This window comes from Lichenostomus cassidix, chromosome 5 (assembly GCF_008360975.1).
Source record: "Lichenostomus cassidix isolate B80296 chromosome 5, HeHo_3.0, whole genome shotgun sequence".
In the NCBI taxonomy this organism is placed as follows: Eukaryota; Metazoa; Chordata; class Aves; order Passeriformes; family Meliphagidae; genus Lichenostomus; species Lichenostomus cassidix.
The window spans coordinates 53,310,721-53,329,462 of record NC_139486.1 but is presented as its reverse complement, the minus strand read 5'-3'; the positions used below and the strand labels follow the sequence as shown (position 1 = coordinate 53,329,462).

General features: G+C 43.6%; 1 protein-coding gene and 1 non-coding gene across 2 annotated transcripts; both read right to left on the bottom strand.

The window, feature by feature from the left end:
- Nucleotides 1–7,317: 7,317 nt before the first annotated feature.
- EIF4G2 (eukaryotic translation initiation factor 4 gamma 2) lies at nucleotides 7,318–18,038 on the bottom strand (the record flags this gene model as incomplete). Its single annotated transcript, XM_085063810.1, has 22 exons — nucleotides 7,318–8,142; nucleotides 8,447–8,568; nucleotides 8,676–8,887; nucleotides 9,300–9,504; nucleotides 9,724–9,982; nucleotides 10,284–10,499; nucleotides 10,586–10,690; nucleotides 10,916–11,041; nucleotides 11,807–11,920; nucleotides 12,361–12,521; nucleotides 12,609–12,750; nucleotides 12,935–13,033; nucleotides 13,117–13,200; nucleotides 13,724–13,834; nucleotides 14,253–14,404; nucleotides 14,488–14,554; nucleotides 14,648–14,779; nucleotides 15,450–15,552; nucleotides 15,886–16,011; nucleotides 16,423–16,488; nucleotides 16,645–16,755; nucleotides 17,971–18,038. Coding segments are annotated over 22 exons (2,847 nt in total), but the record flags the coding sequence as incomplete, so codon positions are not given.
- LOC146436664 (small nucleolar RNA SNORD97) lies at nucleotides 11,598–11,765 on the bottom strand. The gene has a single exon (XR_014852955.1). It is a non-coding gene; the product is annotated as a small nucleolar RNA SNORD97 (small nucleolar RNA).
- Nucleotides 18,039–18,742: the final 704 nt, after the last annotated feature.

The window sequence follows — 18,742 nt, the reverse complement described above, 5'->3', positions numbered from 1 at the left end:
AAAGACAAAATAAATCTGTATATAATGATTACCAATTTGATAAAATGAGCATTTGAATGGTAGTATTAAAAAAATAATTATTTCAGAGAGCTTGAGGAACATTATGCTCAAGATTTTCCTTATGTGTATTGCTGGTTTTGTTTTTTTCCCATACAGCTCTATTTCCTGCATTAGATCCTATAGGTCACATATCTAAATTTGAAATTCTAGTTAAATGGGTTACTGTAAGTGCTGTGTGGAAAAAATTCCCATGTTGATTTCCAAATATCTTTCCCAAAGATGAATCAATCTAATACTGTCATCAGAGGGAAAAAAAAAAAAAAAGAAGGAAAGGAAATTTCAGACTGGATCAATCCCATTCTTAAATTTTCCTCTGGCAACATTGGCATGTGTAATTTCAGTACAATAGGGCCAGGTGGATTAGGTGAATTTTATTTATCTTCAGACATCTAAAAATTAGCAGTCTAGACACCTCGTAGAGAGAGACCATGGCCTGGCATCCCCAGAGGGCAAATCACCCCATCCCCAGGTAATTATGTAAGGTGGGTGGAATGAGTCACTCTGAGGAGGAACCTGTTCTGTCTGTTGCCCGAGGAGTGTATGAATGCCTAGACACCCAGCATTTGGATAGGTAAGTAAGAAGAATCCCACCCAGCACCACAGGAGCTCAGATGTTTTTTTTGTTAGTCACTGGAATTAGTTTCTAATTTAGATGTAATATTCCCCTCTCCCTAGACCAATCCAGTAGGATCAAGTTTACATGAACCTTTATCACACTGAGGAACTGAAAAGGAGATTTTCAAGAACAGGCATGAATACTGCTGGCATCCATCTACCATCCCTTCTTATTTGTGCTTTTATGACATTTTTTGGTTACATTTAGGATTTTTTTTTTTTTGCCCAAATAGTACTTTAGGTCTGCTATTCCATAAATGCCAACAGCAGGCTTTATTCAGAGTGTCAGCTAAACTAAGGATTACTTCTTGTGGAGCTGTGGAAGTGCCCAGCAAACAGCATGTGGGAACTGGGAGCTCCTGGAGGTGCTGGGGTGAGTACAGACAGACAGCACTGGGTTTATGGTGTTGTAGTGCAGGGTGATTCTTCCCCTGTGGTTCACATGCTGGGATTCACAGGTCTCAGGCTGAGCTGTTCCAGGGCCTGCTCCAGGTTCTGTGGGAAGCCCATCTTCCTAGGATTTAGTGTCTCACTTTTCAACTGCAGGTTGTGGGTTTTACTGTATAGGTAACAGGTGTAGTACCAGGTGTAGTACCAGGTGTAGATTCAACTCAGTCTATAGTGTCTTTTATGTTCCTTATTTAAAGGTGAAATCCAAATCTTAAATGATGTCAGAAATAACAGGATTACCTGCATTTATATTGTTTGATCCAAGGAGCAGCCTGTTTCTAAAGAGGGGAAGGAAGTGTTTGAATCAATGACATTTCCCCTTACAAACCAGTTTAAGTGTATAGAGTCTTTGAGGAGATTATGTAAAATATGAAATTATTCCTGAATTGAGTTTTCCTTCCATCCTTCGTGACGGTTACTACGGAATTTGGCAAGAATTCCACAAGGATTGCTGATAGCATATTCTGTATTTATAACTGATGTCTTTTATCAGAGCCATTCCAGCCCCTGGACTGCTACAATCAGTGCACTGCCACTGACTCCAGCAGGCTCTGCAGGTTTCACCTGTTGCAGGTACGTGCTGGGGTTTTACTGCATTATGGTCCCTACCTGCATTGTAAATCTACTGAGGTATTTATCTAATTGAATTTATGAAGGGCCTTTCATCATAGCTAAATACTTCATGGTCTTGAAAATTAAATTTCATCAATTCTATAGATGGAAAACTATGGGAAATTGGAGGTCACCATGGAAACATTCACTGGAGCAGGAAATGAAAACTGCTGTGTTGATCAAGTGAGTAATCAGTTATGTACAGCCTTAAAGAAGTGCAGTGCACCTACCCTGCCTCTCCTTGCTGTGTCGTGCTGGTCCTCTTCCCAGCACCCTGGCTGGGGCTCTCTTGACTTTAAAAATGTTCTTTGTATGAACTGAGAGAGCCCTGCCCTTCTCAGCTCGGCTCACAGGGCTGTTTGAGGTTAACACGGCAGCTGAACCCCAGGCCAGTTCCTGTTTTGTTGTCAATATTGGGAAGGGGGATTAGGACTAATGCTTCTACTGTTACTCAGAAATATTAACTCATCAAGCAACCTAAGCTTAAAATAATTGAGTAACTGAATGGCACTTCTCCAAGAGGAACAAAAGGAATAAAAATAAGTGGGGATATACATAACATGTATGTGTGTATACATGTACATACAAAAAACCCCAAGGCTTTAATCCTTCCCCTGCTTCACGCCTCTGGGACGGAACTGGGAAGTAACAGAACTGGGCTGGTGCACTGCCTGGTGCCTTGTTTGTTACTCTGCTGTGGAGGCAGCTGTCTCTGAAATCTGAAAGAGCATGTAATCATTTATTAAAGGGTTACACAAAATCCCTAAAGAAATGCAGATCAAGCCTTCACCTGTCTTTCAGTTTTAAGTCTATGTACTTCTCAAATTCCACTTTGCCCTACCAAAAAGAGAAGCATCCATTTTCTAACAGACCAAACTCTATAAACTCTTCCACACACTTTATCAAACCAGTTAAAGCTCCCTTTTCCTTTCACAAACTAAAGTGTTTTTGCATAGCTTCTTAGATAATAAAATTCTGAGAATACTTCACACAGCAGATCCTTCAGGCACTTCTACTGCTAACATAAACAAAAACTAAATGCAAGATTGATGTTGTTCTAAACTGCAAAATATTTGAAGATAAAAATCCCCCTCAGCTGGCTGCTTTCCTCACTCTAGCCATGTATCTATGCCAAGTGTAACTGTTGCCATGGCTGCTTCGTCAACTCATTAAAAATAACAGTTCGCTGGTCTCCAGCTACCCTCCCTTAAAGGGAAGGGATGTGGGCTCCCTAAATCAAATCCAGACAACCTTGTGTCCCTGCACAGTACCACTTTAAAGATACATTATTCAAGGAACTCCTACCTAAAGTCTGAGTCTGTCCCTGACCCTCAGAGGGAAAGGCCTGAATCTGTTTGAGAGAATTCTTGGTCTTTTAGAAGTGAAGCTTATTCTGGAATGCCAGGATATGAGTAGAAGCAGGGAGATGCTGTAACTGGCTTGTATCTTGCTGAACAACAAATGAAGCTTTCTCTGAAGTAATGGCAAGCTTTTTTGGGGTATCTTGTGCTCAGTGTAGAACTAGCCTGCCGTAAAAACCCTCAAAGCCATATTGATACAGTCCCTTTTAAATTCCTGTTACACTCTCATGTCTGCAACTGTAGCTGTGCAGCTTTTCCCTCTCCTGTTAGAGCACACAGCTCAGCTGCTGTTTGTTTTGCAGATACAACGTATCGATATGTAATTGTTCCAGGCTTTAGCTGTGCTGTAGGATCTTGCCCCCTGAACTGATCCTGTATCTGCCTGACGGGCAAGAGGACTTGCCATGTGCTCTGGTTCTGTGGCCAACAGCACTCGAGATAAAAAGAAGCAATGAGTAAGTTACAAGACGCAGCAATTCTTGCAAGGTGAGAGAAAAAGCTTCACACCAGTGCAGCTGATGACTGAGCCCACTGTCTTTGTGTGACACTTTGACCCATTCTGCCACTGGTCTCACACTCTGGTCATTGCCCATATTCATTCAAATAATTTTATGCAGGGCATGCACTCTAGTTATTTATCAGCTTCAAAGTATCAACCTCCTCCCAAACTTACTCCAGGTTTGGGGAATGCTTGTGACATCAGTGGTGCCAGGTACCCCAAGCCCCTGCACACACAGCACACCAGGGCAAGGGATGGACCTGAGCAGCATTTGAAGCAAACACTGCAGCAACCACTTAGTTAAGTGGAGGTTTCTCAGGTACCTGTAAGCACAAACTTCCCCCACCTTCACAGTGTTGCACCGGCTCCCTGGGAATTAATTTTTGAGAACAGCATGAATTAGCAAGAGTTTCTTTTTTTAAATAAGTCTCTGCAGCTGCTTGCCTGGATTGCAACATAAGCTGTGATAATTCATGGTTCAGATGTGTTCTAAAAATTTGTACCAACTGCTCAGGAGTGTGCTGAAATGATGAAATTGGATTCACTCCCTGCTCTGGGGAAAAACCCTCCAAGTCCAAAAAGCATTCACATGGATGCTTCCATCTGCTAAAAAAGCAGGTCAGATAAGTCACTCTCAAAAATTTTGCTCCTTTTCCTACACACCATAAGGTTTCTTTCTGCACTTACCGTAACTGCACAGACCTTATGAAGATGTTTTGACTTTCAGGAACTTTCAGGTGGTTCAGAACACCCCTCCTGGGGGAGAGGCTGAAGTTGGGGTTATTGAGCCTGTGTAAGGTTCTCTTACAAGAGAGCTGGAAGGAGGACTTCTGTCAAGGATAGGTATTGACAGGAGAAGGGGGAATGGCTTCAAACTGAGTTTAGGTGAGATAAAAGGAAGAAATTCTTTACCATGAAGGTGCTGTATGCTCAACAGGTTACCCAGACAACCTGTGGATGCCTCATCCCTAGAAATGTTCAAGGCCAGGCTCATTGTAATTTTGAACAAGCTGGTCTCATGGGAGGTGTCCCTGCCTATCACAGGGGGCTTAGAACCAGATGACCTTCCCAGCATTCCATGATCAGAACACATTCCTGGAACTCTCACATTTCATTCCTAAGCACCACTGAAGCTTGGACACGAGATGGTGTGACAAGGCAGCAGCTGTTCAACTGTGACACAAGGAGCAGGTAAGAATGCACAAGGACAGATCCTTTTCAAAAACCAACCCACACCTGACAGGGTGAGGGCTCCTGAATGGTAAGTGCACTCTAATTCAGGATTTTAAACAGTCAACCAAGATGCTCTAGTTCAGGTAGGGAATGTATGTAATAGGCAGTTTCTTCCAATGCTCCTCACAGTAGTTACACCTAACATTTAACAAAATCAATATTAATAAAAGCCATTATCATTTATCAGTTAAAGTGGTTTAATTTTGACTGACTTTACTAAGTAGAATTGAGCACTGTTTACATTTTCAGTACAATGCCACTCACAGTCAACAGAAACAGAAGTGAGATAAACCCAACAGGCATCCCCTGCACCAATTAGCCACAAGCACTGCACTTGAGCACTTAAAAACTTCAGCAGCAGTTAAAGATCATGAATATGCTACCACCTCTCCTCATCTATGGAGAGACCACTTTGATGTGCACACTGCAGTAAGCACCATTTTTACACCAGTTTGAAGAACCCAGACCTGTTTATACTGCAGGTGATTTTTCCATGTCATGTGGTGGTAAATCCACATTTTAGTGGCATTTTCTACTGTTTATTTATGCTATGTTCTATTCTGCATTTTCAGTTGTTCTTTCTATAGTTTTCTCTACCAGAGTTTCTAATGCAGTGATTAGTTAGAAACAAGCCAGGCAGCAAAGCCTCCATGCACAGGTACATAAGGTTGTAGTAACGATGTGTTAGACTGGGCAAAAATACAAGGCTTAGTTACTCTGTTCAAGCAGCCCACAGCTGCCAGCTCAGCCTTCTCCAAAACCTGGCAGAAAATCTTGATGGCACATTCTGGATCTGTTCTCATTTTGACTGGCTATTCTTTTACTTGCACATCCTTCTACCTTTTTCTTTCAGCTCTGGTATAAATTGAGCTGAACACCACTGTCATTCAGAACCTGTAGTTGTTCCTCATCTTCCCTCTGCAGTGCTTGGGAGCAAAGTGCATAATGTGCTTCATGTGTAGGTTGCCAGACAGACAAAAAGCACTATCATAGCACCACATACCACTGAACCAACCACCAGTACCAGCAAACTTAAAAGAGAAACTAACAAGCTTGGAGAAACACACTACTATTAATGCAACAATGGTAAATGTCACTTCACAGCACCTTGTTACATTCAAACTAAAACCACAATTTCTGAACAGAATTTTGAATTAATTAGGATTAAATGAACCCTATTACTGTACTTGTATTCCTCGATCCTGTTAAATGAGTACTGCACTGCAGAACCTTAGTGACTACAACACATGCACCTGGAGTGAGGAGTGAACTCTACACCCCTGCAGTTCTAGCAGTGAATTACTGTACAGAGAGGAAAGTCATGAATTTCAGAGTAAAAACATACCATTAAAGGTTTTGGGAAGCCTCAGGATGTCACTACTCATCACTGTCATCCAGGAGTTGCAGCTACATCACACAGAGGCAGTTCTCAACCCTGAGCCACTGAACCACAGTTGGTGTATTCCTTTCTGACTCCACACCAGTATCCTGCTCTCCCTGGAACTGCTGAACACAGCACGTCTCTGAAATGCAGAGATGGCGCCCTGGAATTCTGCCAGCAATTCAAGTTAAATACCCTTTGTCATTTGGCTTGTGGAAGCACAGTACCTGGGATTTCCTGGGCTCCACACTGCTCAGAAGCTCCCAAGGCATTAGCAGAACTCCCAGACCACAGCTCACACACACTCAGAAGGCCAGGACTTGTGACTGCAGTTAGGGAGCTCTTTAAAGCTAACCATGACCTGCTTTTCCAGCTGCAGCATTACAAGATGCTCCATGCAAACTCCAACCCTCCCTTTCCCCAAAGGAAACCTAGATATCAGCTCCAGTCCTTTTCCTGGGCTCCACTTCAACTCCTGTGATGTTGAACAGCTGATAGGCTAAAGCACTCACATCACTGGCAAACAAAGCTCCAGTCCAGGAGACACTACCCTTTTGCCACTGCAAATACATCACCTTTCTACAGGTTAGGTCTTAAGAGTATCAACAAGAACAAAAAACTCACTGGGGACAAGGTTCTAGGAAGTAAGGTATTTTGAGTATTTAATAGATGACATTTCAAGCCTGTACAATGCAACATCATTAAACTCTTTTGTAGGGATTTTTTTCTTTGCCAATTTGATTTGATAAACAGGCAGCTAATACAGTGCCACTTGATTCAAAAACATGCATGTGGCCTGGGGGAAGCTCAAAGCATTAATTACCAAGTCAAAAGCACATACTCACTGATAAAGCATACATTGGACCACAAGGCAAACCCCTACCATTCCTTCAGCAGAATTTCATCATTTTCCTCCTGTCACAACATATCTGTAGTGTTTAATCTTGTCTGTGACCTTATTCAGGATTCATCAGCATATTCAGACAATGAGTGTAAAAATAATTTCAAGATGGTTGCAACCTAAGGCAACTCCCACTGATGTTTCCTTTCTTAAGTGAACAAGTCATCAGGCAAAGCTTTTCTACTGGGAGACATTCAGAAACAAGTCAAGTATCACAATGTTTATTGATAGATACAAGTATATAAAATCAGGGCATGAACATGTCTTGATAAATTAAGTAGACTTAATTTCAGTACTATAAGAGGGACCAATTCAAATTTCTCACCATGTCATGTTTCACACCCACAAAAACCTCTTCCAAAGGGCATTAAACCATCTCTTCAGCCGATCAGTTTTTGTGCAAGTAAACTGCTCCTTTTAAAAAAGACTTGTGCACTTGCCCAGGCTCAAGGATATTAAAACCTAGCACATAAAGCCCATTACTAGAGGTAGAAATACAGGCAAATATACTATTACGGCAACAACCATCGATTACAGTTAAGGATTCTCTGTAACAACCAAATGGATAATCAAATATTGCAACAACTCAAGTATTACACTGAGCAAAGTGCATTTCTACAGTATTCAGTGTTGCTATTCAGTTTTCTAACTTAAAAACAGCCTATGATAACTGGCAGCAAAGAAGACCCTTGCAACAGACTGCTTCTGCTCGAGAACTTATGATGTAATTATTGCATGCTGCTAATACACTGTTATCTAAACATTAAAGATACTCTAAAATATTTTTATTGTAGACTATTAAGACATACTACAAAAACCTTTTGCAGAGAATATCCTACTGACATACTTCTGCTTTAAATATTGTGAAACATTACAGCGGAATGAATTTTCGCAGTGGTTAGGTCAAATGCAGTTACATCATAGCAACAGTATGTTTGCACAATTTAAGGCTTTGGCTGGTTCTTTAGTCAGCTTCTTCTTCAGATTCTTCTTCTTCAGCAGTTTCCAGCCAGGTTAACCACTGGTTTACCTGCAGTTACACAAAACTGGTTTAAGGGAGCAGGAATTGTTTCCCCATTAGGTGCTTCTGCAGAACACTCATTTCCCCCCCCCAACTGATTTTGAAAAACCTTTCAGCCATGCTTGCACTACACATAAGCCTCTGGTAAATGAGAGAGATATAGTTCATCTTGCATTTAACTCCTTCCAACTGAAATACTCCTTAAAGTTTCTAGATATCTAGAGGTCTAAGACACTTTGGCAGTCTTCTCAACCACTCCAGTGCAAGAGAAATAACAAAAAACAAGTCTCTATGCCAGTGTTAGCAAACTTACCTGGAATAAAGCTTTGCCTTTCCCTGGAAACTCTTGAGTAATATCTTCTTTCCATGCCAAGAAGGCTTCTTCTTCAATGATCTCCATGTCATAGAAATGAACAAAGAAGCGCAGTAACATGCCTACCAAAGTAAATTTAAGCTTTGTTAGCTTTATAACCTTCCCAACAACTTAAACTCCACAAAATGTAGTGAGCAAGCCAATTCAGCTAAGACCTTGATGCACTTACCTTTTGGAAAATTATTGTTGTAGCAGTGCACCTGGAGTGCATACAAAGCACTCACTTGCAGATCAACATGGTCATGGAGGAACTTCTGCATCACCGGCTTGAAGGAAAGCAGCAGCTGTTTCTCCTGCTCGAGCTGCTCTTTAGATGGAGCAGATGAAGAATCCGATTCGTCACTGGGTGGGTTTACTTCACTAGAAATATACTGCAAGAAACTGAACAAAAAGAAGCAAGGCTAAGTTCTGTGAACTAAGAGATCAAGCAGTTTACATTTCAAGGCCAGCTAGCTATCACTACAGTTTGCACCTGCAGTCAGGAGCATGCAGAGGGATTTGTATTGTGGTTGACAGTGCACCACAAAAATCCTTGTGGTGTTCTAAAATGTAGAGCTGTAACAGGCAAAACATGGATCTAGACTTCCTCACGAAGAAAACACTACACACTGATGCAAGCCTGACTTGCTTTTCAAATACAATGGGATTTTACTAGAGCAGATTCACTCAAAATCTGTATCCCTCTGCACTGCATCTTGGACTTCTACAGAGCTACATGTCAGTCTTTACAGAGTTAGTATCTTACTGGTAGCTTAACCAAACAAGTACCTAAAATACATCAAAACCATCTTACCTGGTCATCAAAATATTCACAAATCCCTTATCTACATGAAGCTTGGGTGAAATGTTATCTTTAATCCACTTATAGATGGCTTGAGGGGATGGATCCGATTTTATTTGCTTTAGCAGTTCCTTCTCCAGTTTCAGAAGTGGGAACAAGAAGCTAAGCCCCTTCCCTTCCAAGATCTCCAGCATGCGGTCCTTGTTCTGGTCAATTTCTGACAAAGAAATAAAGACACATGTAAGTGCCTGTGCTCCTCATGAACAGTAAATGATAGTTCATGGTCCCAGCCATCCCTTAAACACCATTCCTAACAATAATGACAAGCTGATTCCACCAAGGTAACTCTGTATGTTATTTTACTCTGGCATAAACTAGAGCAACATCTCGCTTACTCTAGCATCAGGTGACAGAAGAGCTCTGTGGCAACTCTTACCTGGTAACATTTTCTGCATATTCACTTTGCTTTGTTGGAACAATTCCGTTAGCCATTCACGGTCTTGTAACTTAGCTAACTGCTGAAGACAGAGCAGGAAGAGAGGGAAATGGGTGCCACTTTCCAGTGGTTGAGCCAGTTCGGAAATGCTCACCAGGTCTGAAATAATGGCACGGGCTGCAAACTGTGCTAAGTAGGATTTCACCAATGGGATGTCCGCCTCCAGTTTGGGGCACTGGTCCAATACATTCAGGAATGCCTATGAAACAGTACACACACAGGCTGAAGTTCTCAAGTAATTTTGTTCTTGTGCAAATAATACTCATAGTACATAGAAGCCGGAAGGTTTTTTCTGTGATTACTTGCAGAGGTTCCTAGTTTCTAATTGCCCAAATACATTTCGTCCTTTCATTGCTTCTTATGCCCTCACAGGCTCATATACTATTTTTACCTCCTCAGATCAACAGGACTTAAAACATATTTGCAGACTGCCTTTACAGTAGCTACACCCCGAGAATAGACAAGAAACAAGGACTCTTAAGATTATCAGACCACAATACCTGCATGAAGTTGTCACTGGTGGCTATTCCCTCCTGCTTGAGCAAGCTGATCAAAGTACTTGCTTTCTCTTTGTCCTCATCTGATCGATCAAGGGATTGAAGGATTACTTTGCTCAGCATCTCAGGAATGAAGTGTTTTGGAGCTCTCATTTCTCTCACAGTATTGACAGCATCATTAGCATTTCCATTGTTCAGATACTCAGTCACAACAGCCTCCTAGAGAGGAAAAAAGAGTCAAGTACACTTTTTGAAGAGCACATCCAAGGCTTTGATTTAAAACTCACTACCACATACTAACTTACAGTTTGTTTAAGCAGCTCTTCCTTGGAAGGAGGTGGTTTCTTGGTGGTCTTTGCAGGCTTCTCTTGTATAAGTGGTGGATTTGTTTTAAGACCAAGTTGAGGCGGCTGAAAAAGAGACCAGAATTTGTTTCTTTGCAGCACATCTACCTATGCTTGTATCAAGTTTAACAATACTAAACACATACAAAACCAGATTGAACTCAAATTTGTTTTCATACGTTCTTTTCCCAAGTCCTGCTCTGTGCAAAGACTTGTCTCTCCCTTCCCATATTAAAAATTAAGTTTTCCAAGCACAAACAGGTCCAACATACAGGAATTTTTTGTATTTACCTGTCCCAAAGGCGGTGTCTGAGTGCGTGGTGGTTGAGCACTGGGAGGAATCATAGTTATCTGGGGCTGAAGCTTTGGCACTTGGTTTTTATTCATTAGAAAAGACTGAGCAGGTCTCAGGCTAATCTGTAAACAGTAAGTCAGAAAAAACTCAAACTGTTTCAAGTATTATGACCAACAATACACAGACATGGACCCACTCCAACTGATCTCACTGAAGCATGACTTCATTTCTACAACATTAATACTCAAACACAGATTAAGCCACATGTGTTCTGAAATTCTCCCAAAAGCAAGTTACTGGCATTTAGTTCAATTGGTACAAAGCCCTGGAAATGATCCTTTTAGATGCAGTATGTTAGAGACCCAAGAAGATAACCAGCATGTTTGCTGATGTATTTTACAGCCAAGATAACTCTTGTCAAATTGCTCAGAAATTGGGATACAAGTCTGGTTAACACTCAAAATCACAATGCAGCTTGCTCTGCATTTGAAATTTTGCCTATTAGCCAGTTCTAAACAAAAGAAAAAAAAAATTAACCTGGTCCAGCACTTCAGGGTTTCTAAAGTTCAGGATTTTCTGATGTTTTATTAAATGTATATTTATCAATAGGATGCATGGGAACTGATGTCAGAGTAGTGTTCTTGGAAGTGTGTGGGAAGGAAGGGACACCCCAAAAAATTGCCCTCATATCTCAGTCTTGCTCATAGGACGCTGGATACCCTAAGGAAAGTGAGGGGGGTAAAAGGTGAAAGAGGAAGGGACAAAGAAGGAGAAGATGGAGGAGGAGGAGAAAGAGTTCCAGCATTAGTCCTCATAATAACGCGTCTTGCTATAATCATTGGGCAATATTTAGAATAGGCTGTAAGTAATGTAGGCATGTCATGTACCTCATCTGCATTAAGCTGTCCTTTCTTAGAAAACCGAGGTGGCATATCCTTCGACTGTCCTTGTTGCTGGGATAAGAGTCCCTGATTCTGGGTATGGTAGAGTTGGCTTTGCCCCTATTTCAGAAAGGGAGATATAGAGAAAGAAGTGCAGATGATGGAGTGGCGTACATCATATGGTAAGTAGTACCAGAGGGACCAGAGGAACAAAGATTCTATTTGCCAGAAAGGGAGAAAGAAGGAGCCGGGGTGGTGGGAGGGTAGCATCTATCCCTAAAAACAGGGCTATCTTTTAAATAAAACACACCATTCTGACCCACCAAAGCCACATGCACCTTTTCTTGCAATTAAAAAAAAAACCAAAACCAAAAAGTGTACTTCTTGAATCTTTTGCACAATTTAAAAAGTAGTTTAGAATTTTTGTATCAGCTGAGCATCAGTTATCAGAATCAAATCCGAATAGGTCTTTCGACATAAGCAGACTACAATCCATAACATACGCATCTCAGGAAGAGCTTCTAAACAAGCCGAAGTCACCATGTTAACATCTTCCTTACCTGACTTTTCAGAAAAGATTTGCCTAGGTCTCCAAACTGGGATTGAGCAGAAGGCATGAGGTGACCCCCATGGCCATTGAAGAGTTGGTTTGAACGATGGCGTCCCATGGTGGGTGAAAATCTATCCTGAATAACCCCTGGACCAGTACCAATTCCGCTACCTGCATTAGCAAGGACACAGATAAGGTTTTAGTTCTTGTTCAGTACAGCAGAGCCACACTCCCATCACTCCTGCAGTGTCAGCATACCTGGCATTTGTCCAAACATATCAGCAAGCCCTCCGAGTGGGTCCCTGTCAAGTTTCATCCTGGGTGGCATAAAGGGTCCCTCCAGAAAGAAGTCGCTTCTCATCCCTTGAGACATAGGAGCAGGAATAAAAACTCCCAGATCCTTTAAAACAGGAATTGTCATTTTGGTCAGTTTCAAGTAACAGTTCTGAGAAAACTAAGTTTTTAGCCCCCAGCTATAGAAGACCTTTTAATTTTAACTCTAAACCCAAGTGTCACACCGTATGAGAACTACTCTGAAGTACACAGTATAAAGCCAGGCTTGGGACCTTCCACACAACACTTACTTTTACTGCATCTTGACGGATTTGATTGATAGTCTTTGGTCCATTGTCAAGAAAAGCTTTGCGAGGAACCCAGTTGTGTTCTCTCAACTCCACAGTATCCTTGGAACAGAACAGGCTATTAGGAAAGGATTCAAGACAATTTTGCAAGAAAAAAGCAACAGGAAGCCAGTTTATCATCTTACCTGCAGCAGGAAACGAATCCTTGCTGGCAATTCCTTACTTGACATCAAGGAGCGCATACGGGCAAAGTACTGATCCATTAAGGACTGCAGAAACAGGAGGTACAAGTTGGGGTAACTATGAGTGCCTTGAGTGTTTTCACAGAAGACATCCAAGATGAAATGATATAACAAGCTGCCCTATCCTGCCATCTTTATCTCCTTGATGACAGAGTTTAAGGGCCTAATACATCAAGACACCCTGAGTCAGAGACCAGCAACACAGCCAAAACTCTCATTCATTTTAAGCTTACATTCAAAACTCTCATCTCTCGTATCATTTAGATGTGCTAAGGATAGTTACTCAGCCTATCTTTTCAAGCAGCTTATAGAAAAACAGCAGTCTGGCTTTTATGATTTCCTGACAACACTAACTATGATGAGGGAAAAGTGTTACACTGTTTCAAAGACTGGCTCCTTTAACTATCAAGAGAATTTATATAGGAGCCATAGTTAGCACTTTTTTCCCTGAAAAATCAAATGTGTTTCACACTTTTGAATACTGAAGGTTCAGGCAATCAAAGTCTCAGTCACATAATTAGGTTAATGACTGCACTGGACAAGCACATACCTTGGCTTTCGCATGATCTAATCTAGGTCCCACTGTCCTCATTATCTGACAGAGGCACTCCAAATCCTCCCCCATATCTTTGAGTTGAACTCTCTTCTTCTTTTCCAAAAGCTGAAATATTAAAGGGGAAATTTGGGATTTGAAACATAAACAATTCATAATAAGCAACAAACTTGGTGCACTGACACACGCAAAACCATTGCTTTGTTCTGAAGGCAAAAGGATTTACAAATTGAATTTTAAGAATTGCCCAATTGCTAAGTGTGTGTACTTTGAAGCATGTATGGTACAACTTGTGTCTAGGCCAAACGGTATCTTCCCTTAGAGACAATTCCTATGGCTTTGAACAAAGCTAATTTTGCTTCTTAATGCCAAAAAATAACAGTGGGGGGTAGGTAATAGTCAGGAAACATTTCTGTGGCATTTTATGCACCAAGACTCCCAAAGCAGCATAAACATTTGCACATTTTTCTGTTTTAGTTTTTAAGTTCTGTTTTGCTCGTAGCCCCCACCTAATCTGAATACTCACTGTTTTGATGCACTTATGAAGGATAGATTCATGAATAAGATCAAGCTTGCCAAGTTCTCCAATGAATTTGATGTTCCCCAGCATCTTGATCTTGGCAATGGCTCTCTGTTCCTCCTCCTCAGGGAGGAGGGGACCATCATGCTTATCATAGACTGGAAAACAAAGAAGTCTGTTTTACGCAGCTGTGAGAAAAGATGACAAATAGATTCTGTATAAAAGTCGTTTTAAAACTTACTATCAACATTTCTGGTTCGGTTTTCAAATTCATCTTGAAGTTTAGATATTAGGAGGCGTCTGAATGTCTAAGGAAAGAGAACAAACAAAACAATTAAGCTAAGCAGGGCAGCTATGCATGCAAACAAAATTTCCCATTTCAGATTGAGAGATACACTCACTGTGCTTTGCTTCTGTCCTGGATGACTCTCTGCTGATGGGCCATCAAAGTTGGGTGCATCTTCTGCCAGTCGCAGACATAGTTGAGCGTACAGCGAGCTATACTTGGGCTCTTCAAGGGCTTTGTCTACGATCTACAGATACAGTTTGAGTAAAGCAGCAGGATACAAATGTTATTAGGAAACTGAGTTGCAAGACACAGAATGAATTATTACCACTCTTATCTAGAACATCCTATTTTCTGCTGTATCAAATACAGAAACAGTATAGTCCAACACCAGTCTTAATGCTGAAGCAAAGGACAAAAGCTATTGCATGCTAGTGAAGAGCCTCTATAATCCTTGGCCAACAAAGCCCAAGTGTATCATCACAACACTTAAGTTAGTATCACCAATCTGATCTCAGATTAAAAAAAGTGTTGTAACAGTTACATCAGTGTCCCACGAGGTCACCAGTGGTAACCTTTCCGAAATCAAGGGGCTTGCTCCTCAGGAAAGCAGTAAGAGGAGGAGACCAAGGAAATAAGACTGGTAACTCGCATCTTAGGATTAAAAAAAACCCCAAAAATTAAGAGTCCCAACCACATTTAGTGATTGTGGAGACATCCAAATGAGAAAGTTACAGCATTAAACCTACTTCCTCTCCAGTATCCTTTTTCCCCACAGGAAATGAGGGGAGGTGGTATTTGATAATCCAAATACACAAAAGTGTTGGCCATGCTGCTTCTGTATTCCATCAAACCAATCCAACCCCCTGACTTTTAGCATGCAAGGAAACTAGTTAAAAGAAATGCAGCCAGCTTACCAGCAGTATGACCCCTTTTAGGATGAGCTTAGATTCTACACCCACATTGAGGAGCTCAAGGCATAGCTTGTCAAACTTTTCAGGAGTAAGCTTATTTAGTATGCTAAAGAGGAACAAAATCCAAAAACACAGAATACAGATATTGTAAGCATGCTGCAAGTCACTTTAGAATCAATATATCTTTATTTTTCAAGTCTATTAAAAATTGAAAAGCGCAATTTTCTATTTAACTATTTTTTGAGATCTTCAGAAGGTGAAATACCATTGAAAACACTGATCTGCTTCAAAAATTACTTTAGTGTTTGCTGCTGCTGGAGTATCAGATTGGCTCCTTGATAAAGGACCCACCTCACCCTTTCCTCCAGCCCCTTTATTAGGCACACATTGCTAATAAGAAGAATAAGGAAAGAAGTAAGCAATTTTGTGAAGAACTTACCCTCTTACTTTCCTGAAGATTGCATCATGTCGTTCTTTGTCGTTTGCGGAGTCGTCATCTCGTCTAGTGCTTCGTGAAGGAATCCATTTCTGAGCGTTTTGCCCTGGGGTTTTCCCCAGGAACTCGCTGCAAAATTTTGAATATGGTTGTTAAAACAGAAACAAGTGATTTAAAGAACTGACCTTTTAACCTTTCAGCGCTGCCTTAATCAGACCAATTCTATTACTCGCTTTGTCCAGAGCACACAATTGCTCCTACCAACACTGCAACATCTGTTGCACAGTCAAGTACTCAACAGTAACAATCCCAGGCATCCGAAGAAACTCTACGCTTTTAAAGTTAATTACATGAACAAGCCCATGCACCTCCTACCGCCCATGATATACACTTTAAAGGGCACAGACTGGCTTTTAACTCAGAAGGCAACGAGTAGGTATTCCTCGTACAACTTTGAAGTTACACTATTTTCAGTTCTTTATTCACCATCAAGCATGCTCTGCCTTTGAAATCATGCAAACTAAGAGCAAGATGACATACCTGTTGCTGGCAGTCTTGGGATAGTGCTGAGGTGCACCCCTACCACCTCCTCCGCCTGAAGAAGCACTGTCAAAAACAGTCACAGAATCCTGGGTAAGTTCAAACACTCACTGCCTTCAAAGAACTCAGTTTTGGTATAAACATAACACTAATTTAAGTTCTCCTCAAAGGAGATATTTTCCACTGCTAACTGCTCATCAAACAAACAAAAGGCACTGGTACCTGAAACGAGAAGCACCCCCTTCTGCAATCGCACTCTCCACTTTGGCGGCTTGACAACAAAGAATCTTCAAAAGAATAAAATTAAATTGACGGGGTAGGGAAAAACAAAACCTAGAAAGACAAACCAAGCATTCATATTATAGTTGTTTTACTATCAGGCAGTCTTTACTCAAAAAAGTACAAACGTTTGCTCAAAAACGACAGTTCTCTAACACTGAACTTCACAAAAGGTAAGAAAACTCTTATTCATGCAATACTTGGGACAGACACAGAAAGGCCAATTTCATCATAGCAGCCATGTTTTCCAACCGGGGTGAGGGCAAAGAGATAAGGGAATCATGGACTGAGCAAGAGCCTCAAATTTACCCGAAAGCAAGAGTATTTGTGGAAAAGAACGAAACTACCTTGTACAGCACAGTGAGTCCTTTACTGACGTAATTTAGAAGCTATGATTTATTATGGCACGACAAAGCAGCCAAGTTGTAGTGAAAGGCATCAGACAACAAAACACGCACTTAACGTAGTAAAAGGTGTGTATTTTGCGTCCAAACGGCGTACTAAGCCACCAAATAATGAAAAAGGGTACCGGCCACCCACCACCTCAACTTTTAGCTTGCGGAAAGAATGTCACAGCACTGCTCCCGCAGCAGAAAGGCGATCCCGGGGACAGAAGGCCTGGGGCGGGGAGGGAAGCCGCAAGCGCCCCGGCTGCGCCCGGAGCCCTCAGAGAGCGGAGCGCGGCGAGTGCCCCCCGCCCGCACGAGGAGCCGCGACAACATGGCGGCGGCGGCGAACAAAAGGCTCGGCCGCGGACAGCGCCCCCCGCAGGCACCGCGCGGCGCCGCCGCCCCCCGCCCCGCCCGACGGGCGCCGCCCGCTGCCCGCGGCCGCCCGGCTCTTTGTTCTCCGCCAGGGCGCCGGGCGGGACCCGCTCCCCTGCACCGCGCCGGAGCCCGGGGAGACACGAGGGGGAAGCTGGCGGTAGCGCCCCGCACCGCCCGAGCCCCGACAGGAAACGTGGGCGAGGCTGCTGCCGGCTGACGCGGCGCCTCGACAGCCCGCTCTTCCTCCCCCAAGAGGAAGGCAACGAGCAGTAATAACTAAAAAATAACCATAAAATCCTCTCGTCGTTTTCCCACCAGCAATGCGGCTCCTCAGGCCGCAGCCCGCTATGTGTACCGCGGCTGCTCACTCCAAGGGAAACCCGTGAGCAGCGCGGGCGCCCGCAGACCGCAGCCGAAGCGCCATGCTGCAGCCGACCCGCTGTCCCTAAAGGTATCGCCCGTCCGGACCGGCACTGCCCGTGCTCGTCTCCCTCGCTCTAACCTGTAACGCTGCCGCTCAGCCTCCGCACCGCGCCTGGCGGGGGCTGCCGAGCTCCTCCAGCCCTTCGCTCAGCAGCGGCGAGGCTCGCAAAGCCGGCAGCGAGCGCGGCCGCGGGCCCGGGCCGCCATTTTGTGCGGGACCGACAGACAAGCAACCGACAAGAAAATGGCGGCCGCGCCGGGCAGCCGCCATTTTAGGCTGCAGCTGCAGCACTACCCGCTCACTCCCGGCTCCAGACCCGCGCTTTTCCCGCCGCTCCCGCATTTCTCACCTTCCCTAAGGCCTTGTCAGCTTCCCCGGGTCCCGGCGGCTACCAAGGGCAGGGGAAAAGGCAAGAGAAGGGGGGGGAGGGGAAGGGAGCTGGGGACCGGGGCTGGGGAGGGGAAGGGGGGAGCGCGCGGGACAGGGCGAGTCTCCGAGTCACCACAGCAGCAGCAGCACCGGCCCGACACCTCCCCCCGCCACCTCCATAGAGCGCCGACCGTCGCCGCCGCGTCTCGGGCGCTCTCTAGCAGCCCCACTAACTTTATCACCCTTCACGCAACCTACCCCACCTCCCGCCGGCACCCGCCAATCGCCGCCGAGCGCTCCGCCCGCCCTGCCAATCACAGCCGAGGAAGGGGGTGGTGCCAGGGCCGGGGTGGGCGGCGGGGGGAGGAGGTTAGGTTGCGCCGCGCCGCCGCCGCAGTGCAGCACCGGTATTCACGAAGGGCGCTACGCTGAGGGCCGCCGGCGCCGCCGGGCAAGGCAGCGGGGCCTGCGCAAGTGGCGC